The following is a 15,483-nucleotide window of genomic DNA, read 5'->3' as shown; positions in this document are numbered from 1 at the left end:
AAGCAGAAGTTCAGACTGGATCAGCTGACGTGTAACAATGAACCTATAGTTCTGTTCTGGACCTCACCGATTCTGCGCGGACGCAGAAATCTATTCATTCGATTTCTTTGAACGAATTCGTGTATGCATGGTAGGGAAGCCTTGCCACGGCACAGGTACGTTGCGTTTTACCCCCACATGGCGGTTCCCATGATAAAATCGGAAAGGCCAAAGTGAGTGCCGCCCGAACACCGGACTTCAATTATGAATGGTGGCTAGCAAATGCCAGTATAGCTCATGTTGTGCAGTGTGGAACAAAACTGTTAAGCCCATAACTTTGAAGAAAAAAAATACAAAGGTGAGAAAGTGAGATAAGAGCGTTAAATAATCTGGGCCAATCTACTTCTTTAATACTTTATGCGGTGGTTTGTGTTTTGGGGTAAAGAGAGAAGATAAAGTAACAAAATAAACTTGAACAAGAAGCTTTGCTGTGACCGACGATTGCAGTCTGCGATGTGGCGTTCAACATGACGTTTCACAGATTCACTTCGTGCTAAGTGTGACATTGCGCGCCATTAATTTGGAGCTAAAACATTTTGTTTTTCGGTTCTAATCAATTGCAGAACGTTACACGTTTGCGGGGTTGCCGTTCTAACATTTACGTGTATGCTACGCACTCTCGCACAACGGAAACTAAACATCGTCTCACCCTGCGATGGACTATACTGCCAAGGTTACAAGCCACCAGGTCCAATGAATTTAGAAATCGCGGGGTATATTTCTCCGCTTTGATACACGCAACGAGACAACATGTCACGTGGTTTATAACTTGCGCGTGATTGGACTAGCCGGGCCGTATAGCTCTGACTGCAGCGAACCCAAGTGTGAGGCGGAATGTGGCCAAGCCGTCACGCTTGCAATTGTGCCTTCCCGTTTCCGAGCACGTGCTGTCGGACCTTCACTCGAGAGCTTGATGCACTTGCAATCACGTGCTATTACATCCCGTACATCAGGAGTGAATCGGACAATCATGTTGACCGTTTGTCCAGAACAGTGAACTAACGTTCGCACAATTGGGAGCAGAGTACCCTACCACGTGCTCACTGCGCGAAAGCACAAGGCAGACTGCACGCGAATGTAACTTCAAAAATCTGTTATCACAGGTGAAATTTCTCACACGAAGAAATATTTTGAAGCTATTAAAACAGTCCTTTTTCAACTGTGGATAGATTTGTTTGTTTCAATACTTAAGGAGCGAAGGGAGACAGCTTTGTGTTCATGTTACTATTTTCTGATAAGAAAATCATATTTAGTGACGATTCTTTATTCGAAGCTGAGAAAGCTGCATCAGGTGGATCCAAGGCAAAGCACCGGCCTATGGATCCAAAGGTGGCGGCCTTCCGCACTCCGGCGGAAGCTCATTGCGGAGAAGGCGCTGTGTAACCGAGATTTCGGTTGCATGTCAAAAGTTCTCCGGGTGATCGAAATGAATCTTCAGTCCTTCACTCGGGCGTGCCAGATGCCCGTCATTGTTTTGGTGCGCAAAACCTCCAAATAGGATTTAATTTAACGTTAAAAACAACAACATCGTCCTAATTTTTTGTTTTTGTTTTTGGGTAAGCGGTAAATTCTCTGTGATGTCTGTTCTTCCTATGTCCCTGTCTTCAAAGCGCAATCATGTTTTCTAAGGTAAATTCTAGACTTACTTCAGGTAAAACTGCGTTCATTTTCAGAAGAAGGGATATACTACGATCGAACAATAACGGTACATAAATTTGTGCAAGATCTTGGCTACTGCACTTTATTTCGTCGCAAGCAAGGGCGCAGTCAAAAGGCTAGAAAACAAACAAACATAGGTGCGCAGACTAAAGCCGCAAGGTCATGGTGCGCTCGCAGCACTTGATTGGTTAAACCGTTTGGTAACACACGCACGAAAGGGCGATGAACAAAGTAATGTTCAGCTTTAGGCACTACTTAATTGCCTCTATTGTCTCGTAATCTTGGGTGCGCTCTGACGTAAAATGAAACGAAGTATAATGTAGACTATTTGTTATATCCGTGATGCGTACGAGAACAGCGCAAAAATTAAAGAAGTTGTAGCTGATAAAAAAAATCACGTATCTTGTTTATGAACATTTTTATATTACAAAAACTATGAATGATTTAAAACGTGACGCGTTGCTTTGGGACAGAAGTTAAAAAGTTGAATTGCTTACAGCCGGCGGACAAAAATAATAATAATATCAACCCGATATATCACATGGTATGTGTATGCGACTAATTTAAGACGCAAGAATACTCCGAATTTATTGTCAATTTCCAAGCTTAATATAAATTAAATGATAAATTTCGACTAAAGGTAAGTTTGTTTTGATAAAATGGCATGGCATACATTAAAAACACACGCACACACACACACATTACCTCGTCTTTATAAATAGTCGCATGGCTTCACAAACAATTCGACAGAATATAAAAAAAATGTTATTTTATTTTTACTATGTTCACGCTATGCTGAGAGTTGTTAAAATGCGATTGAAACGAGACTTATTTCGTCTATGGCGCTATCAGAAGGGAACAGCGCGATTTTTCCCGCCAGTTGTACTCACCCATGGCCGCTGGGTTGACCCTCAAAGCTGATCGAGATGGAAGAGGCAGATATCAGGAGTTAGCGGCATTCCGAGCGGCGAGTCGGCCAACCGCCGACCGGTTGCCATGACAACGGCGTCAGCCCGCCGCGCCTCATTGGTCAGAAGTCGCGTTCACCTCGCGGCGGGGGAGGGGCCAAAGGGAGGGGGGTCTCCTCATTAATATTACGCGGGAGAAAAAAGGACCTCTCCCGCGGGAAGGAGACAGTGCTTCTATGATCAAATAAAAACCATGTGTGTCTATGCCGACAGTGAGAGTGGTGTTTCTCCGTTTTGATCGCCTTTGACGTGCCTTTTTGCTCGTAGTTGCCTCTTAAAAGTTTCAATAATATAATTTGCGTCATAAAATTAAATATTGCTTTTTAAAAGACAGACATTAAAGGTAAGGAATCTGAAATAAAAATCAAACTAAAAAAAATAATAAACATTAGCACCCTCTTAAACCGCGATTAGCGCCATTTTGGGTGCAGGGATGCATCACCACACTAAGACGCTTAGTGAGGTGAGGCACGCTTTACAGGGGAAATCGTTTTTTTGTGGTTGAGCGCCGCGCACGCTTGTCTTCATGCGGGAACATGTGCGTGCGCTTGCGTGCGTTTTTTGTCTGTGCGCTTGCGCGTGCACGCTTGTTTGTGCTTGCATTTGTGTGTACTGTGTACGAACCGACTTGCGCGTGTTTTGTTTTAAAGCGATAGCTTTATCGGCGACACTTTGCAGAAACTTCGACTTCGTGCCTTGTCGTCGCCGCTACGGAAAATCCCTTTTCTCCGCTCTTGGCGTGAGGCCAGGGAGGTCGGGTTTTCCCGTCGGCCAACCACGCATCCCGCCAGTAACGACACAACGAAAGAAGAGTCTTCGGAGTCGTCTGGTGGATATACCTGTTTTCAAACATTACTCGCGACGCGAAATCCCACTTTGGCAGTGGCCAGTTGCTACACGTAACGTTGAATTGTTTTAGAAATTCCCACCGCGCTTAACCACTTACTTCACGGATTACCAAGCATTGGTGACGGCCGTCAGTGGTATTCATGACACCAGCCACGACGGCTATGAGAACTAACCACGTCGAACCTCCGTCCTCAGGCACGCAACGACACCGTTCCACCCGTATTGAGCGCCCGTAGTACAGCTATCGCTTTTGTTTCTTCGTACATTGTGGGCGAAAAGTACGACATTCTGCGTGCGTGTTCTCGTTTAAAAGTGCGTCCTTTTTGTGCTCGTGTGCGTGCGCACAAGCGGGCGGTGCTTATGCCTCTATTCGTTGTTGTGTTATGTGTATGTTTATTTTTATTTTCGTGAGCGGACGCAGTGGCGCTTGTATCGTTGTGTGCGTTTCGGATTTTCGGGCGCGCGGGTGCGTGTTAAGGTTCCGTGTGTTCACGTTTTCGTAGAGCACAAAGTGCGACGCAGTTTTCACGAACACTCACCAATTTTCTTTTTTACGAATTATTGGCCGTTGAAAAAACTCTTACTGTAGTGGAATGCAATATATGGAAACAACAACTTTAAGAACAGATGACAAATTGTACGCTTACTTCTGCGAGTTGAATATATATATATATATATATATATAAAAGAAAACGTGTCGTGTCCTCGCTAACCTTACAGGCTATAGCGCATTTAAGTGTTTGTGTGTCTATGTCCGTGTTTGTGCGTTCGCGCGCGTACGCTCGTTTTTGCGTGTAGGTTGTCTTGACGTATCTACCCTCGATGGACAGTACGATTCATTTATAGACAATTGTATCAGAAAAAGTCGATTTGGTATTGGTGTAATACAGTGACAATTGATCGTTACCTTCAAGAATCCACGACACTGCTATGTTTATTCCGTTTATCAGGGTAAGAATTGGTTCACGGTGGCTGATGGCTCCAATGACGTTGAGGTTCAACAGGCACTGTGATTGGCCCAGGAGTTGATATACTCGTAGCAGTGTCTTTTCTTTATGTCGAAAAAGAAAGAAAAAGGAAAGATGAAAGCGTGTACATGCTGGTAACATTGCTAGATGTACGAAGGCCTCGTTTCCGGGTTTTTCATAAAGATAGGAAGCGTTTGGAGGCGACATGACTTCATCAGAGGTGAAACCGGGGGAGGCTTCCGGTTTGTAGTGACACGCCCCAACGATGACCGAAACCAAGAAACGCTATTGGACGGACTTGGGCACCCCTGGGGGCGTTCCCGCCGACCGCGACCTCCACTTCCGGCTTCACTCGGGATTTTCTCATTTGGCTGGTTTGAGTCGCTATGTCGCCTCGTCTTATTCCCACCTGCACGGGGGTTCAAAAAGGTACTCTGACGAGTGTTTCTATGTTTGACAGTCTTTTCTAAGTTGCGTAATATGTTGTTAAACAACATGTAACAACTTTCAAATACTTTTGCTGTCTCCTAATCAAATAGTCTATGGTCATTGACTACTATATAAAGGGGGGCGTTGTATATAAAGTGAAGCTAAATAGGTTCTTGAAAAAAACGAGTGTGAGGTGAATCCTAGCGTATTTTTATCCCGTGAATCTGAAAATCACGTTCGTTTTTCCCGAAGATGTAACTAAACACGAGAAAACACGAAAATCCACCGACCAGTCGTTACGTCATACGCAGATTTTTCGGCCGCCAAGCGCGTGTCGTTCGTGTGGGCAGCGCGTGCAATTGCGAGCTTCATAAGCATATTTCCTCGCACTGACACCAGTCGTGAAGTCTTTTTCTGACCTTTTAGCAAATAGCAGGAGTGCGCGTACATAACCTCAATAGGCGCTGAAGATGCGCGAGAGCAGAGATTCCGAAAACTTTCTATATGACGTCACACTCACGGAAGGAGGGGCTTCAACGGTTCTTTAAAAATTATTTTCTGCAGCCTCCGTGCACCAAATTGAAGAAAAAAAAAATCTCGATATTGGTTATCCTGGAAGCCAAATGAAGACGATTTAAGAGTTTTATTTTTCAAATGTTGATGTTAATGTTAATGCTTCTTGCTTCGTGATTCGTCCTTAGGCGTCGTTAGCGTCTCATGCCGCAATCTCATTGGCTAGGGACCGATAATGAGATGATGTGTACTTACCACGTACCGCGTTTAATGAGCTTCCAGCGATAATATAATCATATACGTTAATCTCGGTGATATCATGATTGCGGTCTGTTATTTTTTGTAACGTATAGAAGGCTGCAAACCAGAATAGGATGATCACACGAAAAAAGAAAAACGCGGGATCGTGAGCCGAGGCAGCGAGCGCAGGCAAAGAGCTTTCGACCGCGTCTCCCGCCTCAGCGCTCATCAATTATTTCTCCTCGGAGCCATTGAAGGCAGCTTGACCCAAAGCGAACGGGGAGGGAACCCGACACCTAAATGGCGCTGTGGACACATCCTTCGGCGGCGACGCGGTCCTAGCTGCTTGCATCAAGCATCAAGTTCCCCCATCTGCCGCCAGCCTCCTTTCAGAGTTGGAGGAAAAGGAAGAGTTCGACTGAGAGAGTCTCTCGCCGGGAGAAAAAAAAGCGTTTATTTTCGTGTTTTTTTGTTTCGTCGTGTCTTGGTACTTTTTGGGGGGGTTTTGTTGTTTGGTGGTGTTGGCACGTGCGCGTCACGCCCGAGTTGCGCCGACGGCTCGCTGAATAATTCTCGGAGTTGGGAGAGAACTCAGAGAACGCGATTGAATGGAATGCCCGGACTCCTTCTAGTCTTGTTTTCTTTTTTCGTTTTCGTTTTCTTTTTTTATATTGGGGGGGGGGGGGGGGGGTGAAGATTTACAAGAATTTTCAGATAACTACGTTGCTTCGGGATAAATAAGGGTAGTCGAATCGTTTTGTCTCATCACTCTTTTTTAATTTATTTTAACGAGTTAATAAAAGAAATTCGCAGGACATTTTCGGGATAATTCGATGGATAAAGAAAGACCAAAAGGGGAGGGTGAAAAAAAAACAATTAAAAAAAACTATAGTAATTGACAGTTTAAAATACGGAGGGCAGTGGTTCATTACGCTCATGTTGCTTGCATTGTGATTGGTCGACCTGCGTTATTATCGGATATATATTATATCGGATAATGCGGCGTTCTAACGTCACCGCATCCCCCGCAAAACAAGCAGACGAACTTGCGTTCCGTATACTCCGTTTCACTATGGTGCCTGGAGCGCGTCTTCGTCTAGTGTGTTTAGCGTTCTACGTTTCCCATACATAAAAAGTAGTCCCTAAGTGGCAACAAATGACGTCACAGAAGCCCAAGTGTCGTGCTGTTGTACGTCGCGATCCTGGCGGTTGGTCGCAGAAATGCTAGCGCGAAGGCTGCGAGTAGCACCAGCGAACGCGAGTGTGGCTGTCGTCACGACGTTCCAACCTCTGGCTGCTGACGCTTCCGTAGACTGTCACATTGGAGAGCGACTTGCAGCTGAACAGGCCTCTGCCATAGACACCACCGCTGCTGGGACGCCACCAGGGTCGCGACCGGCGACAGCGTGACACTTGTATGACGTCATCAGGCGGAAATCGAGGAACCAATTTTTTGGACGCGCTAAACACACCAGTCAGAAACGCGTTCCAGGCACCATAGTTTCACTTTAAGTCCGACCGCGGCCGACACTGCGATGCGACGCGGTGCCAAGCAAACAGTGCCAAAAAGTGCATCGTCACGACGCTCGGCGCCTTTGTGCGTTTGTGCCATCACGTATACTGAACCAAAGCATTCACAGTGACTGCGCCGCGATCCTGCGCCATCTTTCGTGCGTGATTGGTTGAGCCGATCATAGCAGAAACGCACAAAGGGCACGTGCGCCGTGACGATGCAATTTTTGGCGCTGCCTGATCGGCCTCATTGCGCCGTAGCGTCCGCCGCGTTCGTATGATCCGAGGACAGTAAAAATGAAAATGAACGAATGTTTGGGAAGATCATCACGCTTGTGAGGGTGGAGCAAAAGGAGAATAGAACAAAGTGGGATGATTCAATTATCGAACAAGCTGCTATCAACGCGTGCTAACACGCAGGTGCAAAAAAAAAAAAGTCTAATACGGGCTCACTTAACGGATGTTAACTCACCTTTAACTGCTGTTACGCGGCACCACAGTTACCGCACTATACTCTCGGACAGCTGTTTGAGAAGAAGTGAAGAGCGTGCGTGCACTGATTCGATGGTTGCTCAAGGTGCCCGAGCGCATGCAGGTTCGTCCATATAGCTTCGACTGCATAGCCGCAGAATGTTGTCCGCAAGTGTTGTGCGCTAACTGTGGCTTAGCGTAAATGCAGTTAAGTGGGCCCGTGTAACATGGGTACTGGCGGTTTACGTGTCAAACCAACTAAGGGCTTTTGGCAAAGCGAGGAATTGGGAATACTTTTCTTTTTCTTACGTAATATCAGAAATGCATTTTGAGAATACCTATTGACGGAGCGACAGTGGCCACTCGGAACACATGTAACCGTAAAGCAAGTAGCGGGATATACACACGGAACCAACGAAAACATCAGTTGCCTAGCACAACGGGTGAGGCGAAGATAGAGTAAAGAATAGGCGCATCATTGTTTGTGGCACCGGCCGCGAAGAAAGGCGTCACTTTGGTGCAGCACCAGTTCGACCAAAAGGGTGGGCGAGTGCACCACAGCTCCTCCTGCAGTAGCACCCGCATGTGCAGCGAGTTGAGGGATCCTGTCGGGCCTGTATCACCGCTCAACACCGCACTGCCCACAACACATTAGGCATTAACAGGTTAAATGACGCCGAGAAAAAAACAGCTAGAACGGAAGGTCTCCGCTGAGTCCAACGGCGACTCAGCATTCGTGTACAACCTATGCCTTTTCGTGGCCTCCGGTAGGTTACCTTGGGAGTCCAACAGTATATGGCCTTGTTACTTGGGAGGCGACGGCATGCACGTACACTGGAAGGCGAGAGGGGAGGGAGTAGAGAACAAGTTCGTGCTTTTGAGTACACAGGGAGACACACAATAGAAGGGTCAAAGCTAAGTTTTTGCGTCCGCAAGAGACGCAAACTTCACGTTCCAGCCCCACTGGAACACCAGCTTTGGCACGGCTTTTTTTTTATTATTATTACAGCGATAGCTGTTAGTGCACAGGACACTTCGCGGTTTCGCGCCGTCGCCCACACCCCATATCGCCGTGGGCCACTTTCGGCACTCCTCCCAAAACATTCCACGGGTCGCTGATAACAAGATGACAAGCGAGCGAGATAAAATGCGTGGTTATGCATAGTAGAAAGATGACACGCATGGTCAGTAAAACAGACCCCATTGGGCAATCTGGCAGTTCACTGGGATAGTCTGACCCAGATTAAGCACAACCAACTATCCTAAATAAAAGTGCCCTTGAATGTTACGATGCACTCTGTATCAAAAAGCAAGGGTAAAGCAAGTGCGTTAGTACCCCGTCACTGCACCTGACAGAGACAAAGTTTCATTTTCTAAATGAATAGCCAGAAATAATAATTGGGGTTGTGGGGATATTTATACAGCGTGTAGTTGGTCAGCCATTAAAGTTGCGACGAGTCACACGCTGTAGATGAGCAATTTAGCCAGTGCAGTACAACCGCTAGCCTGGGGTCTTTAACGTGCACCACGCAGTAGTGATACACGACCGCACGCCGGTACGATGCTCATCCAGATCGAAACGGGCAGGGGTGGGGCTCGAGCCCAGGATCCCTGGGTTCTGCAGCGCGAGCTTTCGCTCCACGCGCGTCGAGCTGGGTGTGCGCTTCAGCCCACTCGGCCACCGATCCCCCTGAATAGCCAGAAAGATCGTATTAATAGTGTGTGTTAAAGTTCGAAACATGTAGCTCCAGCCAAAACTCGAAAGTAACCCCGACGTTGCGAAACCAAGTCGGTTTCCTCTTCAAGGCTGACTGAAAGCACGCGGAACACCAGCAGCTCCTAACTTCTTCGTCTTCAGAAAAACAATTAATTAAATAATATTGTAATTTGTTTAGTTATGAAGGCGGTCATCTCTTCAGCTCTCTTGTCAGGTCACAGAGGCCATGTGCGTACACAGAGGGCAATGCGCCCAGGGACCGGTTTAGGTTTCCTGGCGTACGCTGGACTTGCCACAATTCCAGGAAATGTCATCTTTAGAAATTGGGCTCTGTGTCAATCACGTGCGCGTTTGCGAAGTCAATGCGATGGTCTAGGGTATCCCAATGTTCGTCGAGGGCGCTGCGATCATTGTCAAACTTCCGCACGTCGGTCTCGTGTTCGCGGATTCGCTCGGGAAAGTTCTTTGTCTCGCCGATGTACAGGGTGTCTCAAATAGCGACCAGGCATTTTAAATCAACCTTAAAATCGGTTTCTTAATCTACTGCGTCACGATTTTGTGCAGCGTTGCCCACAGATGTTTTATAAAATTTGCGAAGAGCAAATTTACCTGAGAAAAATGTAAACAGAAAAATTGCTTAACTCCTATGGAAAGGTAGCGAAGCTACCGGTCTTCAAACAATAGGGCGCCGTTTGGCACGGGAGACAACAGATGGAGCAAGCGGTCGCGACGCCAACTGCCGCCAACGAATAAGCATACGGTGCCGCCGAGAGCCGGCGTCATTAGCAGACGATCTTTTCGGCGCCTTGATTTCGTAGTCTGGAGACGCCGAGCGCTCCTCTGGCGGCCGGCGGAGTCTGCAGAAGGGTCAGCACAAACGTTGCCGACTGCCCAGCGCTGCATAATGGCGGCGCATGCTCAGAGGCGCGCTATCTCGGGCCCAGCGTCCACCGGCCAATGTCGCACGCGCAGTGCGGAGCACACCACTCCCGCGTTCTAGACAGGTTTGACGCTGAGTGTGCATCACTCTGCAGACATGGTGAGAGACTCATGTGCGTACGCTTCAAGGATGTTCGGAGCATGTTTGCTTCATATACAGGGTGTCACAAAAAAAAATTACAATTTTTTTTATTGCAAAAATAAACTAGGCATCGCCGAACGCTCATTCTGCAACCAAAGGTAGCACTAGAGGTCACAACCAGATGCTAAAGTTTCAGCCCGATCCGACACCCCATTCAAAAGTTATAAGAGATTTTCCGAAAATTTCAATGGGAAAATGGAGCCCATTTTCGCCCGTTTTCGGTTTCTGGTGCCCATAGGGCCCCATGTATTCGAGAATTCCGTCGGCCGCCATTTTCCCATTGAAAATTTCAGAAAATCACTTATAACTTTTGAATAAGGTGTCGGATCGGGCTGAAACTTTGGCACCTGGTTGTAGAGTGCCTTCATACACTCGCGCGCTTTTGCTTGAGTGGTGACATCTCAGCCATTTTTCCGCCCAATCGTTTTTTTTATGCATTTCGAAGTGCGCGCAATCCGGTGTCACTCAGCTCGAGCGCGTAGCTTTGGCTAATGCATAGACGCCATCTTACCGCCCAAGTCACGCACCGAGTGCCCGAGAGCGTCACGCGCTGGCACATTCAGGGCAACAATGGATGTCTTCACCCTGAGACAAACAGACATGTAGGCACCCTACCTGGTTGCAGAGCCGTTTATACTGAGAGAGTTTGGCCTTCTTAAGGAGATTTTGACAGTCTGACAACCACAGCAGCGTAGTCTGACAACCGGGGGATGACTACTTCCGTCCGCCATATTGTGGCTCTGACTCATAGGAACTCTACGCGATTTCTCAGGAATGAACGAGACAAAGAAGTAACGCCATATTGTGTTATCGCGAAATCCGCTTGTTCTAGCGGCCAACAAGCTCCGCCCATCGGCCAAACTCTCACAGTATAAACGGCTCTGCCTGGTTGTGACCTCTAGCGCTACCTTTGGGCGGAGAATGAGCGTTCGGCGATGCCTAGTTTATTTTCGCGGTAAAAAAGACCGTGTAAATTTTCTTTTGTGACACCTTGTACATATGTATGTTTCGACCATATGTATGGTTTCGGCCATACATGTGGTTTCGCGCCTCCGACAATGGCTGTGTTCGAAATCTTACCCAAATAGATCCGAGCTGCTTCGGCGGGTCGTGTCACGTGATAACACAGATAGAGCGACGCTGGATGCGGCTAGGTTTTCGAACGGAAACGTACAAAACCTAACCCTGGAGTAAGATCGAGTAAGTTTTGGAACACGCGGCCAGTGTCGGCAGTCTGTCTTTTGTAGGATGTGTCAACAGCGTGATCGCGGCTTAATTGACTCAACAATGAATCCTCCTTAGCTTTCCTCCTCAACTCAAAAGCAAAGAAATCACGTGGTTGTGACGTGCTTGGTCTCCGGTGTGATAACTGCAAGCTTCTACCGTGCAATTTAAGCACACTATAAAACGGATCATTCGCAAGCGATGACAAGTGCCGTCACGGCACTCGCTGGCCGTGAACGCGAATTCAAATATTCGTGGACGGATTGATCGTTGACGAGCGTATACGTTCGAGTGACGCCCTGCTCGTGTCCAGTGCGTCAGCGGGGGCAGGCTGACGTGCTTTGGCTACCGCGAATGTATCACAGTGAAAATACGGAGAGCTTTCAAACGAAGGAGGTACGAAATAGTCCGCTATATTTTGAAAATTTTCATAGTGAATAGCAGGTTTTTGAACTTTTTTAGCCTCCTTCTTTTGGCAGGCAACTAAACGATATGAGATTAGTAAAATCGCAATATAAAAATAATTTATCCCAGCCCAAAATTGGGAGCTTCATCCAAAGCGAATAGCTCGCGCTTTTAGCACGCGCGGCTAACAATAGTCCATGCTAAGATGAAACTAGAGCCACTAAGTGAGCTCAGAGCCGTATATGTAGAGAGTTTGGTCAATGGGAGGCGCGGGCAGAGCCAGGGCGTGCGGCAGACTCGGAAAGAGGGCTTGGCATGCTCTCTTGACCAACCAGAAGCCGAAAAGAATCCCCTAGCGGTGGTAGCGAGAAACAGTTCTGAGCCGATCGATCATCGAAGGTCTCTGTTCGTATATGATTTTAATAAGTGCGTAAGAGTGAAGTGTACTAACTCTTTGTGGTTGAAAATAGGGTTCACGTGTTCTTTTATCATGATCATGCAGAAAGATGTAAGAAACGAATGCGCCGCTCGACTCTGTTTTGCGCGGACAGAGTGTGACCGCTCGGACGGCAGATTCCCGGCGCTCGGCGTTTGGCGTAAGGATTATGTCGATCTTTCCGCTAGTCGCACTCTTCCACCATCATTTTAGATGAGTGTGATTGAAACATCACGTGTACCATATTTTCAGCCATCGAGAGTTACTCCAATGCAGTTATCAGGTTTGTTTCTCGCGACCACCGCCAGGGTATTATTTCCGGCTTCTGGTTGGTCACATTCGAATTTCTGAAGACGCCCTGGAACACGCCCAGCCCGCTTTCGGCCAATGGCGCCGCTTCATTTGTCTCCTATACTTCCCAACGAATGGCCAAACTCTCTACATATACGGCTCTGAGTGAGCTGCGCTTAGAGAGTATCGGCACTCTGTTCCCCGACATTGTTGTGGGCGCCGCCATTTTGGTGCTTGCGCAGACCAGAAGCAACTGCCGATCGTCATTATTCCAAAGTGCGACTTCCTCAGAATTAGATTCGATGTTAGGAAGCTTCTGCATTATTGTTTTTCTCTGTCGCAAACTATTTAAACATGTGTGGGAACGGAAAGGCGTTTCCTGTGATTTCAGATAAAGCTTCAAATAACTGGCAACCATAATTTTAAGCCACAATATAGGCAAGTCTCATTACTCTGAAACGTAGCTTATTTAGTGGCACTAGACGAGAGGGAGTAGATACACCTTTTCCACAAGGGCGCAGCCATCTCGAATGTCGTCACTTCTGGTATGTGTCAGTATGCGTTAAAACATCGTTTTGATCTCTCCACTAGAGTGTACTGTATCTTCACTCCTCTGGAAAGTGTTCGCGAAAAACGCGTGATTTTCACACATTCTTGTTTTGCCTCACCTATATTTTCCTGCATATTCCAGGTTGAAATGTGTTATGATTATTTTCGTCCCGCATACCAGATATGAAACCGACGTGACTGAGAACGAAAGAAAACGAAAAACGTCTAAGGGGTTATTTGCTAAACGTCATATTTGAGTGTACTGCTCACTGGGAATGCTCAAAACGAGACCGACAATCATGATGGTGTTAAATACACGTTGCAAAAACCCCGAGGCGAAAGGACGCTCGCCGTCAGCACGCGCTGAGCGGCTACGCGCACAGCTATGGCCGCCAGCGAATATCCCCTTATTATGGTGGGCTAGAAGAAGGGAGGGGGGTGTGACAATCCCTTGCTTCGTCCAGCGGGAGAAAAAGGCGAGGAAGTTCAGCACGCAGCGTTAGCGTCGATATGCAAGTAGCAGTGCCACAACGCCACTCCGCCGCGCTGAGAAGAAGGCAATGTCTTCACCGTTGATCACAATCGTGAAGTACCGCTCAATGAATGTTTCCTTGTTAGCCATAACGAAATTGGAACGGCACATTAAGCTCGATGGAATAAATACATGCTGCAGTGAAGCCATGGGGGGCTCGTGAAGCCCCTCGATGTACTTCTTTCACCTTCTATTTCCTGCAGTCCATGCAGGGCGGTGGTGCTATCCACTCATCGATGGCTGTCCGCCCCGCTATCACTCACCACAGCTCCGCATGCTGAATAACTGAGTCACTTTGGCAGGCGCAATCGTCACACCTCCCCCTTCTAGCCCACCATACCTTTATGGCTACGAGATGTTCCGGTGGCGCCCTCTTACGATGCCTATTCGTGACATCACCTCCAGAACCATAGCTACTATCGACAAGTTGGATAGTGTTTGTGAAAAGCACGGTGGAGACTTGCAATCATCGCCTTCTTAGGTCAATACCGTCCAAGTTGGCAGTCTGACATTACTCTTATTTCCGTCGAGGGCATAAGAATTCACCCATACTCATGATGTCACAGTGAGCAATTGGCCAATCGTGAAAGGCCGACCACAGCGGCGCTTTGGCTAGCGCACGTCGCCAATATGCTTGAGTCAGATGCTTCTCCTGAACTGATAAGCAAAACACACACACACACACACACACACACACACACACACACACACACACACACACACACACACACACACACACACACACACAAACACACACACACACACAAACACACACACACAAACACACACACACACACACACAGAAAAGAATTAGACGCAAAACTTCTACCACGAGCCACACACCGCCATAGACAAACTCGCGCAAGGAAGCGGAACGCTACGGAAAGTCGTTAGAGTCGGCGATCGAAATTGGCTCGCATGCTCAGCGTTGTTGCCGCTGCTGTTGCTGAATGTCATTAAGCCGAAGCACAGGTCGCGCACGATGCAAGTTTGTGTTTGCATGTCGCGGTTGCCTCGCTTACTCGTGCAACGTCTGTGCTCACCATCTGGTGCGCCCAAAATCGCCGGGGGTTACGCACGGGGCACGCAGTTAGATTCTCATTAGGTGTACTGAATAAGTCAACATTCTCGCCGACGCCGGAAGGGTAATGGTAGCGGAGTAAGGTTGTAATAAACCGAACTAGATATTCAAATTAGCGATGTCACCGCTACGAACGCCGATTGATTTGTCCCAGAAGGCTTTTATTTGCCGCAGCGAGAGTGATTTCGAACTGTCCACACTGGCGGTCTGCGATTCATTGTTCCGCCATGCACTCTCCGTTTCGACACGCAAATGGAGTGCCCTTCGCCGATTTTTTTTTTTTTTTTGCTAAGATATAGCGTTGTTGAGCATCTTTCCAGCGTGCCCCGAGCTCTGACAGTTAGTATTATACAGTCTCGCAAATGCTCTCCGAGTGGTTTGATCTTGAAGAGTTTGAAACCTCACCTGCTCTCGCTTGCGGCTCATTTCAGCAGCAAATCTGGTTCTGATTGAGAACTTACTCAGGTATGTGATGGCACTCTTTTACCCGCGATGCGTGTGAAAGGGTGCTGTCACGTA

The 15,483-nt window shown here is 47.5% G+C and overlaps 1 protein-coding gene across 1 annotated transcript in view; it reads right to left on the bottom strand.

The window, feature by feature from the left end:
• Nucleotides 1-2,592, bottom strand: part of LOC8033933 (nuclear receptor subfamily 2 group E member 1) — a 29,218-nt gene extending 26,626 nt beyond the window's left edge. Inside the window, exon 1 of the mRNA XM_040221072.1 lies at nucleotides 2,589-2,592. Coding sequence (XP_040077006.1) covers nucleotides 2,589-2,592 — 4 coding nt within the window. The remainder of the gene's footprint in view (nucleotides 1-2,588) is intronic.
• Between the last annotated feature and the right edge of the window lie 12,891 nt (nucleotides 2,593-15,483).

The sequence above is a fragment of the Ixodes scapularis genome, unplaced genomic scaffold, assembly GCF_016920785.2.
Source record: "Ixodes scapularis isolate PalLabHiFi unplaced genomic scaffold, ASM1692078v2 PGA_scaffold5__190_contigs__length_132052651, whole genome shotgun sequence".
Classification (NCBI taxonomy): domain Eukaryota; kingdom Metazoa; phylum Arthropoda; class Arachnida; order Ixodida; family Ixodidae; genus Ixodes; species Ixodes scapularis.
This window is presented reverse-complemented; position numbering and strand designations above follow the sequence as displayed.